This window comes from Nerophis lumbriciformis, linkage group LG05, assembly GCF_033978685.3.
Source record: "Nerophis lumbriciformis linkage group LG05, RoL_Nlum_v2.1, whole genome shotgun sequence".
NCBI classification, from domain to species: Eukaryota; Metazoa; Chordata; class Actinopteri; order Syngnathiformes; family Syngnathidae; genus Nerophis; species Nerophis lumbriciformis.
Genome location: NC_084552.2, coordinates 36967660 through 36981891, shown reverse-complemented (window position 1 = coordinate 36981891; position 14232 = coordinate 36967660). Strand labels below are relative to the sequence as shown.

General features: G+C 44.3%; 1 protein-coding gene and 1 long non-coding RNA gene across 5 annotated transcripts in view; one reads left to right on the top strand and one right to left on the bottom strand.

The window, feature by feature from the left end:
- Positions 1–14109, top strand: part of exoc6b (exocyst complex component 6B) — a 49445-nt gene extending 35336 nt beyond the window's left edge. For 2 of the 3 annotated variants that reach the window (XM_061960585.2, XM_061960583.2), the window contains 8 exons: positions 539–650; positions 807–941; positions 1007–1195; positions 1916–1945; positions 2527–2668; positions 3760–3833; positions 10242–10354; positions 13621–14109. In XM_061960585.2, the coding sequence (XP_061816569.1) occupies positions 539–650; positions 807–941; positions 1007–1195; positions 1916–1945; positions 2527–2668; positions 3760–3833; positions 10242–10354; positions 13621–13750 (925 nt within the window). In that variant the 3' untranslated portion in view covers positions 13751–14109. The remainder of the gene's footprint in view (positions 1–538; positions 651–806; positions 942–1006; positions 1196–1915; positions 1946–2526; positions 2669–3759; positions 3834–10241; positions 10355–13620) is intronic. The other variant, XM_061960584.2, reaches the window with a different exon arrangement.
- Positions 1–14232, bottom strand: part of LOC140678815 (uncharacterized) — a 159393-nt gene that overhangs the window by 8324 nt on the left and 136837 nt on the right. The gene's annotated exons all lie outside the window — the stretch shown is intronic.

Sequence of the window (14232 nt, the reverse complement as noted above, 5' to 3'; positions counted from 1 at the left end):
AACCGCATGTGTTGCATACTGCAAACCGTTTTGTGTTGACCACCTCGTAATTTTTATACCCAAACAAAATTATTTTAGGTATCATTTTTTGTTCACTGGCGTGTGGTTTGGACATGTCTTCTTTGTTGGTTGTCCTGCAATTTGATTGGATGAATGCTGTGTGATGAAAACAAAGTAGATCTAATTTGATTGGCTGTTGTACTGAGAGCACACCAGCTGACACACGCAACGCTGATAGACAAGTACACAATGAAAAATACGGAGCGCTCCCGAATAACTTTTTCATCTTTGGGTTTTGGGGAAAGTAGCAAGTCATGTCAAGTCATGTCAATTCAAAAGGCTCAAGTCCAAGTGAAGTCACAAGTCATTGATGTTAAAGTCTAAGTCGAGTTGCAAGTCTTTTTACATTTTGACAAGTCGAGTCTAAAGTCATCAAATTCATGACTCGAGTCTGACTCGAGTCCAAGTCATGTGACTCGAGTCCACACCTCTGGTTTGAACACACAAAAATGATGTTTGTGTGTGTGTGTTTTGTCAGCTCCACGGAGGTGGACGACATGATCCGCAAATCCACCAATCTGCTGCTGACCCGAACCCTGAGCCACTGTCTACAGTACGCCATTAAGAAGAAGAATGTTGGCTTGGCTGAGGTAGTGTGTGTAATAAAATCACCTCTCTCTGGGAGAGAAGCGGCTAATGTTGTTTGCATAGCGCCAATGGAAGTATTTCCAGCTTGTTTTGCCGTCACTGGAGCAGACGTTTTGTGGTCATTGTGATGATGATGATGTTTCTTGGCTTGTGTCCAGTTGGTGCAGGTGATCATCAATACCACTCACCTGGAGCAGAGCTGCCACTTCTTGGAGGAGTTCATAGCAAACATCACCAATGTTCCTCCGGACACGGCTAACGCCACCAAGCTGTACGGGACATCTACGTTTAAGGTGAGCAATAGACCAGTCGTACCCGCAACTTTTCCGAGCCTGCTTTGTGTCGTCGTGTCTGGCAGGACGCGCGCCATGCAGCTGAGGCAGAGATCTACACCAGTCTAAATGCCAAAATTGACCAGTTCCTGCAGCTAGCGGATTACGACTGGTTAGTGGGCGTGCCGACTGGCGATGCACCGATGCCCAGTGACTACCTGCTGGACCTGGTGGCCTTCCTGAAGAGCACCTTCAGTGTCTTCACCAACCTGCCTGTGAGTGTATGCGCGCGCGCACGTGCACGTTACATGACACATCACAGGGCAGCACAAGCCGCTTTAATTTGTTCTGGGTTAAGCTCGTTAACATGCTGAGCTCATTAATGGGGGGCAGCAGATTACACAGCAGATCAGGTTATTGACTCCACAGCTGCTAGAACATCATCGCATTGCCATTACATTGCTGCTTCTCAAAGCGCATGTCAAACATATGATATTTTCCCCTCTGGCACACACACATACACACACAATTTTACGACGCACACATTTAGTGATCACAGGTCACAAAGCCCCACACACACACACACACACGCACACACACATGCACGCACACAGTGGTTGAGCTAAGTGTTTTCCAGACCTTCTAAGGAGCTTTATCTTACACCCCACGAGCCCCGGACGTGACCCTGTCGCCCTCTCACACACACATACACACAGCGTGAGTGTGAGTGGGGCCGCCTAAGCAGATCGGATGCTGTGGATCAGTAAATCTGAGTGGCATGACCCTCTAAACTAGAATGGACGTGCACAGCAGCAAGAGAGAGAGAGGAGAAGGTGTTGAAGGCAGCGTCCAGATGCTCACATGATGTCTGACAGCAAGGCTGCATGTTAAATGCTTCCTTCCTTCCAGGGTGTTTTATTTTGAAAAGCCACCTGCTCCATGCCCACTTCAACGACAAACCACCAAATATTTCTGGTTTATGTCTCTTGCCATAGGGAGCGCCCGTAGAACATGCTATCTTACCGGTGAGTATCTGTGGTGTCATGACAACAGCTCGATTGCCCTCGCTAACCCCTCAACTTTGACCCTCACCCACGTCCCCGACAGTTAGCTAGCTAGCAGCATGACGTGTGACACGAGTGATGCACGTTTCTGTCCATGCGTTCAAACCCTTTTTTCGCTTTCCACTTTTAGAAAGTGAGGGGAGACGTGTGCTGATCCCACAAAACAAACCGATGAATTATAGCAATCGTAGTCATTGGGAGGCTTCAAGAGACCGTGATGACAAGATCAACATTTCATGCGTCTTTGATGCCACACAGATTATTCAGTGTCGTCCTCTTGTTCAGTCGTCCCAGCCCCTTTCATATCTGTGTGTATGTGTGTGATTGTGTGCGTGTGTAAATGCAGTTTGCTTGTTTCATCCTCCATCTCACCCTATCAGGATCAACCCAGAGGCTTGTAAAGACATTCGTCCACATGTGTAGTTTGATTTCCAAGTGCGTAAATGAATTGGGGCACACGCATCATCCACAAGCAATAAGAATACATGTAATCAACATATTCACAATACTGTTGGTAATAACAAGACAAATGTTTTCCTCAGGGCAAAGTGGCACAGACGGCGTGCATGTCGGCTTGCAAACACATCTCCACCTCGCTGATGCAGCTCCTGCTGGACCCTGAGGTCAAGCAGATCTCCATGGGGGCGCTGCACCAACTCAACGCTGACGTCCACGAGTGTGAGGGTGAGTGTCGCCAACCTGCTCTTTTTCTGTCCACCAATGTCCCTAAAGTTCTCCTTCCAAAGGTTTTACACAATCTTCATGTGCACACCCTCAGACATTCTGCCCTGCCCATGTAGTTTGCATTGGAAGCCAAGGGGGGCGCTGTGTAACAGCGATTCCACCTCTTGTTCTGTTGAAAACCTTTTTTTCATCTTTTGGCCTACTTGATGAAAAAGGGTTGGCTAAATGGACAAAAGACGAGATGAGAAGTTATCCCATGTGCAAGAAGCCAAAGACACAATTTAAAATGGATTAAATGGGGGAAAAAGGGCGGAATGGAAGCGGACCACGATGAAAGAGGCTGAGGGAAAATAGGATTAAAAGAATGAGGTGTGAAATGAAAAAAAGAGGAAACAAAAGAGAGAAACATACATGGATGAGAGCAGCGCTAGAATGACTTTGAAAGGAGGGATTAGAGGTGAAATAAAACCTGGAAATCCCAAACACAACTGGGAACTTGAAAGAAAGATGGCTGACACGGCGAGCGCAAAGGGCCTTGATGGCGACGCCATGATGGCTGCCGCTGGGAGGAAGCGACAGACGTCGGATTTGAGGATTGGAGCGAAAAGAAAAGAAGGAACAAAACAAGATAAGGCCTTTGTGTGTCACGGGGTCAGCAGAGATGGCAGGCGTGTAATCCGCGCCGCGCTGTGTATGGACCGCCATTTTGGTGAAAGAGATTAGCTACACACCTCTCTTTTCCAGTGGGCTTGTTTCCCAGCGCCAAGTGACGCTGAGACCCCTGCTCACACTCCGTACGACCCCAACACACACACACACACACATGCACACCAGCATCACCTCCAACCAACAGCATTAAATACTGCACATGGACACACACACACACACACACGACTCTGACACCCTGCCCCCACCCCTGCTCCCTCTTCTCCCCTCCTCCCCCCTGCTTGTCATTTGTCTGCCAATCTGTCCTGATGCATAGCGAATTCAACCAGGTCTTTTATTATTCACCCTCCTTTTTCTCTCCTCCTCCTCTCTTCCCTCGCTCCGGGGGTGGACCGAGGGGGGGCGGGTTTGTCTTTTTCCCACAGGTTTTGCCAGAGCCGGCCCGGTCGCAGGCTTCCAGGGTGACACGTTGCTTCTGGCCTTCAGTGACTTGAGACAAGTAGGTCTTTGTCTCCGTCGTAGTCGTCCTCTCTCCTTCCTTTCTTCCGACGCTATCTTTTCTTCCTCCTCCCGCGTCCCTTTCATCCTTCATCCTCGTCTTCCTCCTCCATTTGGACAACTGTGAGACAAGTGTCCTTTAAAATGCAAACAGGAACTGCGTTTGTGACATTGTGAGTCCAGAAAAAGCACAGCTTCCTTGACATGTGGCCGCGTTTATTTTTGTAGGCGTGTGTGAACTTAACCCCAGGTTTTGATTATGAATATTTATTGCCGCTTGTGACGTATCCACTTGAAATGTAGGAAGTGGCGCAGGAGGGGTTCGAGTACCAAAGCGTAGTTTGATGGCGTTCTTCGCGAAGGAGGAAGTGTCCCGTGTGGGCCAAGCAGAACTGCCAGTGGTGTTTTTGGACTTTTGAGCGCTCGCAGTGTGTGAAAGTGTGTGCGTGTGACAGCGGATGACGGATGGGCCGGCAGGACGGAGCTGGGACGATGAATGAGGTGACGGACAGAGACGGATAGCCCTTTATCCCTCTGTCACAATCCCGCTTTCTCCCTCCCTCGCTTCTCTTTCTGCGCCTGTCGGGATGATGCAGTGCCTCTGGAGGAGCGTCCATGTTTACTCCAACACCCCCTCGGCTTCATCCTCCTCTTCCTCATCTCGTCCCTCCTCTTCCTGCCTCCCGTCCATCTCCCGGCTCCATTTTCTTTCTCTCCCAACTCATTGTTTTTACCGCCATTCTCATCAAATCAAAAGAAGCTTTCACACCTCACGTCATGTGCCACCACGTCCCTTTTCACACACGCATTCTTTGGCCTGCGCCACCGCTGCCTTCTCACGCGCTCTTTCGTACGTGCTCATACGCGCCTGACGACGCTTTGGAGCGTTGACCCGACCGTGAATGCTCGATAAATCACGCTGACGGTGCTGTCAGTTGTGTGGTCGGACCCTGGCCTTCCGCGAGGTTCCGAGGTCCTGGGACTGGATCGAGATGACAGTTCCCCGAGGAGACACACACACACACATACATTATTGGAACATGAATCAACTTGAATTGTCGTCTGGTTTTGTAAACGATTGGCGGATTAATATGTAGCAATGGTATTAGAGCACATCAGCAGTTTTGCTAATATTTAGATTATAAATATGTCCATTCTATTTATAGATTAAACGCAGGAGGAAATATGTGTTTTTGTTGAACGTGCACATGCAGCTTTGCTTTGTGGAGACCTATTCATTTTAATGTAAGATATTATCAGTACATGTCAGTCAACAGTCCTGCCAAACCGATGATTTCCCGATATTCCCGACTTCCCACATGATTGTATGTATTTTCTTTGCTGGATAGTTTGTGCAAGTGTGATCCATGAAAGTCTTTATGCCACATTCTTGTGGTGACATCACGAGTCGGGTCCAGTTCAGGTCCGTGCTGAGCCGTTGCACTCTGCCACATCGGTAACCCGTTGACCTGCCAACCCTGTGAGCAGACGGCCGCTTGGACGCGATTGAAGGGAAAATGTTCTGGCCCAATTCTGAATCGGCGGAGAGGAAAGGAGCACTGAATGTGTGGAGATGTTGATGGCGAATGAAAGCGACCAGTCAGGTGAAAGTGATACGTGCGGGGTGGTCTCTCCACCTCGGGGTGGCATCAATAGTGGGGTGACAGAGGCCCAAAGGAAGGATGAGCAGCAGATGGACACACACACACACACACACACACACACACACACACACACACACACACACACACACACACACACACACACACACACACACACACACACACACACACACACACACACACACACGCGCGCACGCGCGCGCGCATAGACATCGCCGCTTTTAGAAAGACAAAAAGACATTTTTGATGGACACAGAAAAACCATCGTTTCTACGACAACCGCTTCAAATTTGGCCTTTCACCCTCTCTGGCCTTTTTTTCCCCTCTTTCCATGCTCCCTGTTTTCTCTGTGTGTAATCTTACTACACACTAAGAACATGTATGTATTTACATTTTTACACTTTCATATACAGTATTGCCTCAACTTACGAGTACAATTCATGAGAAATTTGAGATCTCTCTGTTTTAATGTCGGCACAATTTGTCTTACGAGCCCCATGCCGCTGGGAGAAGTAGTATTTGTCCACAGCCCACTCCAACTCAGAAAAGGAACTGAGAAAGTTAGTGCGAAGGAGAAGAAGCGGACGTCCGAATCAAATAAAACCCCCCACTAAAAACATGTCCTACTGTTTAGCAGCCGACCCAGCGAGTCAGTCCGGCCTCAGTACTGTCGGTATGCATCACAAAAGCACGCAGCCACAAATGTATAATTGACAGATATTTATCCATGAAAATATGGAGAAGCTGTTGATGCTGTTTGATGCTGACTCAACAAGCGCAACAGTCGAGCATTATCTTTGGTACACAGAGATACCTTGTTGTCAACACTGACCATTCCGGTCCGTAACTCAAAGACATCCCTGTGCAACACAAACAACGATTTTCTAATTTCTATTGTTAAGCAATAAAAGGGACACCGGCAAATGTCTGCTCCCCGAGGTAAATGCTGAACTTTTACATTATTATTACATTATTTTATAAAACTACCATAGTTGTTTGTAGTACATGCTATTGTTATATTTTTCAAACAATATTGGTTATCTAAAAGTTAGTTTTTCTTTTTGAAAAGGCATGTTAAAAGGTGTCGTGTTTTGAAAGGGTCAAGCACAAATTAAATAGATTTGAATACATTTACATGGCTGATTTAAAATATGAGTGTTTTGAGTTACAAGCTTGGTCATGAAAGAGCTTGTAAGTTGAGGTATTATTGTATGTAGAAAATCGGAGTCAGTACTATCTATATCTTGACTGCACGCTCATCCTGATCTTACGCACACAAACACACAGGATGGGTGCAGTGGAAGGTCAGTGGGATCAATGTTGGTGCCAGGGAGGGTGGAAACTTGTTTTCAGACCCCCTCAAACGTTCTTATCTGATGGTCGCGCGCTTTGCTTCTGCTACCTGCACATGCATGTGTGTGCGTACATGCACGCCAGTGTGAACGGCAGAAAGCAAAAATTTCTTATCTGCGGATTTATGAGTGGAAGCTGGTGTGGGAGAGGTTGCGGTGCGCGCTTCTCGACCTCCGCCTCAACTTCCTGTCCTGTCTGCGGCTGAGCTTTATCGCCATGACGACAGGTCAGCCAGTGGTCATGACAACAGAGCCGTTCGGGGCCACCCGATTGGATGGGATTGCCGCTCCCGACCAGTGGTCAGCCAGCGGTCAGCTTGTTGAAAATTGCTGCGAGTGGACCGCAGGCGCGTGCGTGATGGACGTTCACATGCGCTGACTGGGTCGGGTCATTGTTCTGCACTATCAGTTGTGAGCCTGCTGTCAGTCAATAAGACTTGCATCACACTCTTCCTGCGTGTGTTTCCTGTTATAAGGTTCTTGCGGGGGACAGTGGGACACGCTGGTGTACTAGTAGTTACAATTCATTGCTCAGCCATGTTTGAAGCCAATGAGCTGCTGTTCTGTCTTTACTCTCCCAGCATGCATCAGCCACTAGCTGCGTAACGTGGCGTTAGCCGAGGCTTGACCTCTTGCTAACATTTCCACCATCACTCTTTTGGATTTCTCTTTCTCTCTCTCTACCACTCAGACTTGTGACTGTCCATGTCAGGAGTTGTCATTTTAGGCCCATAGCTGATTTAGCATACATTAACCTACACTGGATTGCTTGTAAATAGGGATGGGCAATAAAAATATCTATAGCGTGATATGTACTGCCGCTTCTTGTGATAAAAATACATAAATCTCAATACATTTTTTGGAATATAAATGATAATAGAATAATTTCTAAACGGATTACAAAGGCCCCTAATTTAGCTGTGCATGTATACAGTAACATATTGCATCATTTACAGTATCATTAATTAGTCAAAACTATCATTAATCTATTTGATACTTTACTGTTAATGTCATGTTTGTGATGTAACTAGCTACATTTCTGTTCAAATGTAATAAGCACGTATTCTTCAATAAATTTGGGCGATACCTCACATTTAAGTATTAATCCAATACCAAGTAGTTACAGGGGCAGTATTGGTCGATATTCAAACAAAAATCGTATTCCCTTGTATTACATTGAAAATGTATAATAAAGTCAAAGGTGCAAAAAGTATTATTGGCTCTCATTTCTGAAGTTTGAAGACATTGTGCTGTGGCTGTCATTACGGTTCGCGCAAGAGCCTCCACAACGCCACGTCCTTTTCTTGCAACTTTTTGGTGCAGATGCTATTTGAATGTATCACTTATTTGTTGGTATAGAAAATGAATGCCGAAATATTAGAAAAAGAAGACAACATGAAAATACACAAAGTGTAAATGAGAAAAAATCTAATCAGAATTCCTACAAGTCATTTTTGATGAAATGTTAATTTTTTAAACAACGCACTTAAATCCATATCTGCAGGCCAACACAAAAAGTAGACTTTGCAAATGTCAGTATTGTGAATTAATGTATTTGATGTAAATAAAATAGTGAATAAAGATAAAAAACGTTGTTAAATGTAAAATTTAAGGCTGCTGAGCAGATGTAAACAGGTTTGGGTGTCCACTTGGGTCAGGTAGTGATGGTCGATCGTTACCATGGTGACAATGGCTATTTTAAAAGACTGTATCCTTGATACATAATGTGTCATTTTCTGTTTTGCATTGTTATTGAAATAAGGATGAATAAAATACAAATAAAACCAGTGCAGTAAAATAATTTGACAGGAAGTGATGTAGTCCTCGGGCATGCATGGATTGATCGTGTCTTCCGGTAACGACATTAGCACGCTAGCGAGAATGCTACGTTGTGTTGACACAGCGATAATACGTCATCCTTGCTAATTATCACAATAGTATTAAAAGCTCTATCGTCATTTATGTCGTCTGTATCCTCAACCCTGGTTGTAATATCTTTAATATACTAAATGTATCAAACACAACCCCTACTGTGGGGCGGATGCTCTCATGGCAACCGCCTTTAATGTCAACTACTATTTTGCTGAATATTTTTAATGTACTTTTTAAAGAGACACATTACCATGGTAACCTGTGACCGCTAACGTTGTTGTCCAAACATTCCCACCCAATCATTAAAGGCCTCTGCGTCAATGTGAGGAGATAACCTCTGGCCTTAGAGGTCAAGTGCCGTCCGTCAGCACCTTAAAACTTTCTCAGTGATGAGTCAGACGTCCTGAATCCTGGAATTGTCTTCTCGCTCTTGCTGATGCAGGACATTTTTCCTCCTTTTTTCGATTTGAAAGCAGACATTTAATGAGGGGAATGTCTGTTGTTTGTTGTCTCTGTAGCATGTAGCATGTTTAGCTAAAGCAGTTTGCATGATTGACAGGTGTCCTCTTTGCCTGCTTGACCTCCTGAGCTCAAAATCCGGCGAGGAATGACGGGTTTTGAAACGCAAAGTGGGGCGGGGTTTATCCCAGCGCTGACAGACGACCGTTCTCTATCGTAGCGCCGATGAGCACTTTGGTGCTTTTAGAGAGTCAGACGAGCGCTGCGATGGACGCCAACATGTCTGTTTGGCCCTCAGTGGCCGTGACCCTCAACCTTTGAGAGCACCGCTGACAGACGGCTGTCAAAGTGATGTTTTTTCATCAAACACCTGCTGACTCCAGGAGCTTCTGCCTTTTAAAAAGTGATGACTGACAGGCTGCCAACATGGTGTCTTTACCTGCTTTTAGTGACCTTTAACCTCCGGCTGTTGGCATGAAGAGAAACTATTTAGGTCTGATGACTTTCACTTTGTGCTGTTGAGACATTATGTGCGTTTGCGTGCGTGCATACACGCGCACACAGCCTGTATTGTTTTGCAAACAGTTTTAAATCCCAAAGAGAATAGAAAGACTACCAATTAGTCCACATATTGTAGCAGTAGCAGCTAGCAACGGTCATGTTGACCGCTATGTGAATGGCGGCGGGAGTTGGACGTGTTTTCTATGTGATGCTGTTGCTGTGGAGATAACTTTGATCTGTTACCGGTTGTAAGCGAGGACAGTTGGAGGTCAAAGGTTGAGGTTTTGTTGTTGTCACTTGTGTATTTCTTTCATGTGCGACTCCTTCCAAATAACCCCCCCCCCACCCCACATGTGGTTTCGCTCTCCATCCCTCCACATCCCCCTCGTCCTCTCTCATCCCTCGCTCACATATGGTTTCTCTCTTGTGTGTTTGGTGTTACCCGGAGTTCACTGGGGCTCCTGCCTTGTGTGTGGGTGCATGCGTGTGTGTATGTGCGTGTTATGCAACAATGTGGGTCACTTTAAGGCAGATGTTGGTGTCCTTTCACTGTGCTCACCCTTGTGTGTGTGTGTGTGTGTGTGTGTGTGTGTGTGTGTGTAGCTGCTGGAGCTGTTCACGATGTGGGACTGGTCTAGCTACTTGGCTGACTACGGCAAAGCCAGCTGCAAGTATCTCCGCGTGAACCCCCATGCCGCCCTGGCCCTGCTGGAGAAGTGAGTGTCCTTCATCATTTATCCTCTTCCTCAAGTGCTGTACTCTCCTCTCAGCTCTTCTTCTTTTATCTACTTTGTTTGTCGCGTACTGGCAGGTTGTTGAACCCGTGAGTATTGCGTGTTGCCCGCCAACCACTGCAGTGTTCAGCTAACAGTGTGAAAACGCATGGATACTGTTTATGATGCACTTCTGTACATATACTTGGAAATGTAATCTCACTCAGAAGTGGGAGTTAAAGGGTCTGTTTGCAACCTTTACACCAGGTTTATTCAACTGGCAGCCCGCCACATCTTTTCATTTGGCCCACGGAAATAGGCTTGATGAAACCATTCAAACTAGCGTTGCTCATGTATGCAGCACTCCACAGCGAGGCACGTATCACAATGAGGCAGCAGTGGGGTAATGGCATTATCGACCCTGAAAAAAATCTAAATTAATAACCATCATCGAAATTATTGTGCATAAAGATATTTAGTTTGATTCGTATTGAAATTGCTGACTTTGTGATGTCTTTTGTATTCATGGTCATAACTCTCTGACAGTCAAAACTCGTTTAATACATCCATCCATTTGTTTTCTACCTTCTGTCCCTTTCGGGGTCGCAGGGTTGGGGGCCAGAGCCTATCCCAGCTGCACTTGGGCAGACTACATATGTAGCGCTAAATTTGGCCAGTAGAGGGCGATAACGCTGCACCTTGTTTATTTGTGTTGCGCCACAATCGTTGTGTGCTGTGGATGTTGTTTAATTTCTATATGTGTAAACATCTGTAGTTTATTGTGTGAGTATATTAAAACTAAACCTTATATTTTATTTATGTAATATACACAATGTTTTGTAATGCTTATTTTATGTTTATATTTTCAGCCTTACAAACCTAAATGAAGGAAGAAGTTTAAAGAAATAAAACTAAGGAAGGAAAATAATTCAAAAGAAGGAACATCAATTCTCAACAAAACTTCTGGACCTTCTGTTTCTTCATGCTGTTAACTATCTGTCTAGCTGCACATGCTGCAATCCAGTAGCGAGGGCAGAATGTATTTATTAGCGCAGGGTGAAAGCTGATGTGTTTACTTTGCACTTAAGTAAACACAGTCTCAAAGGAATATGACCTGCGAAGGCACTTTCTGACGAAACATCTACATTTCAATGTCCGGCTCCTGAGCCCTTGGGCTGCTTTACACGGAAGCTGAGAGAGCACTAACTTTCAAATTTGTTTCCAGCATTAAATTCCACTATCTTACGGCTTTGGGCACGTAATGACGTAACTACGCCCGTAAGTAACACATGTAGGTCACTTTATTAGCACAAAGACACACCACAATACAAGCAATATAAACGTTTGGCAAGATCATAAATGTACTCAAAGTTCCACATAGAAAGGATGGACTATAAAGTCATAGATGGATACATTTGAGAAATGGGTCCTATTATGTAAAACCAACCTATCTCACCTGTTGGTACCTATTTTTGTGTATTTAGGATCCCCATTCCCGAAGATGTGAACTCAAACCAAGGAGGCCTGGTGGAGATATTAAACAATCTTGCTTTTTTTTGCCTTAATTATGTCAGCGGATATCTCCGTATATAGTAGCGGTTTACCCTAAAAGCTTTGCACGTGTCTGCTATTTTTATTCAGTTGTAGTCAGTAAGTACTTTATTTTTCTCTAGCCTCTTGTTGTGGGGTAAACTGGCTCCTACATGCACATGCAAATCCTGTGCTGTTGCCTTTTTGAACAAAAAAAAATAGCGTACAGTTCTAACTTCTATCTGCCCGTACACTCGATATGGAAGCACTATGAACTACAACATGGCTGACAGGGTGAAGACATAGTCGAAGGAGTCTTGGCCTGGAGGAGGCCTCAGAAGCGTAAATAAGAACGCAAAACGGCGCACACTAACGAAACAGCCAGAAAGCGGCTTGAATATGGTCTGTAAAACAAAATCCATACAAAATCTTGACCAAAGCACTACCTTTACATGTTATGTAAACCACAATGATGTGTTTTAAATGTAAAAAACACTCATAAAATAACTCATTTAAAAACACATATTCTGTTAAATCACTAATGATAACATAAGATAGCCTGTAATGTTCTTTTTATATTTGTGGGTTTGAAAAATTTAACTGAGCGAGTAGCAAACAGCCTCTTTAAAGGGGAACTGCACTTTTTTGGGACTTTTGCCTAGCGTTCATAATTATTATGAAAGACATGACGATGGATGGATTTTTTTAATCAAAAGTCTGCTTACAATGGAGCCTACGGAAGCTGCTCAGTTCTGCTTATAAAGCCTCTAAAAACATCCAAAGTCCTCCATTAAGGTTTTATATACAGTACATGATGTAAGTATATATGTAATGTAGTAACGGGCACATTTATAATAACATTTAATATTTATGTATGTCAAAATATAAGATAAAAAGATTAGATTTGAGGAAAAATACTCAAAATTAGTGCAATGAATGAGCTGCATGGGCAGGTAATTTTACTAAATTAAGATCTAGAAAATAGCAGGACTTTTTTTTTGCTTGAAATAAGTATTTTATTCTGAAAAAACAAGCATTATTGAACTTGCATATCTTAAATTAACCAGAATCTTTAAACACGATTTTCTATGTGGGAAAAAATAAAATATCTTCTTTGAATAGTTATTTTCTCAATTTTAAAGTTTTTAACAACAATAGACAAAAATACATTACTCATGCTAAAATAAGATTAGTCAATGACTAAAAATAAGTATATAGCTCTTTAAACTAGGGAGCTTTCTAGAAATACAATTTTAAATCTTGGCAAGTGGCAAGTTTATATAACAAACTTAAAATTTTGAGTGCCACCACACTTAATAGTCGCAATCTTGACTGTATTAGTGGAAAAAGAGGGACCAAGGCAAGGTAAATATTTTGATCATCAGTTTGGGTAAGTGCACAACAACAGTAATGGGTTTGGGACAGCACTACACCGTCACACTCAGCACACGTATTGAAGTGTACTGATGGAAGTGTTAGGTAGTTAGTAATCACTTACTATGTGGTGAGAATTTAAAGAACACACCTACTTTTCCACCTATAACATGACGGAGGCCCAACACAGTTCTGCTCGTTTGGTGCACTTTAACGAGTTTTACTTGCATAAATAACCTCATGCTAGTACTCGTTACCTTCAAGTAACTGAATGACGCCCTGATAAACAAGTAACTTACTGCACTTTATGAACTCAATCACATGACAAAAGCTAACTCTAGTGTTTGTTTGTGTGTGTGTGTCAGGATGCGGGAGAGCAGCAGGATGAACGTTGTCTTTGCGCAGTTCCGAAAGACGGATCGCGACAGGCAGAAACTGATCGATACCATCATCAAGCAGCTACGCAATGTCATCGCACAACAGCAGCACACCTGAGAGGCCACGCCTCTTCAGCTGTTTCCCCCTTGGTCTTCCTCACTGTGATGGCAATAATGTGTGTGTGTGTGTGTGTGTGTGTGTGTGTGTGTGTGTGTGTGTGTGTGTGTGTGTGTGTGTGTGTGTGTGTGTGTGTGTGTGTGTGTGTGTGTGTGTGTGTGTGTGTGTGTGTGTGTGTGTGTAAGTAAAGGAATGCACTTTTGTGTGAGAAGGGAAAGTGGAATTTGTAGTAATAGAACACGACTGGTGAGGGAAACATTCTGTGCCTAATAAATAAATATAAACATTCAACACTAATTGAGTTGCATCTTTCTTCAAACTTCTGTGTGCTACTGGAGCGTGGACTCACTGTGCCAACCAAAACCTTCCAAGACGACAAGATTTTCGCAATAAAAGCCCGCCTGCGTGCACGAGGACACACAGAGCCTTAATGAAGATGGATGAGACAGCGCGCACACGTCGGCTTATCGATGAGCGCGGCG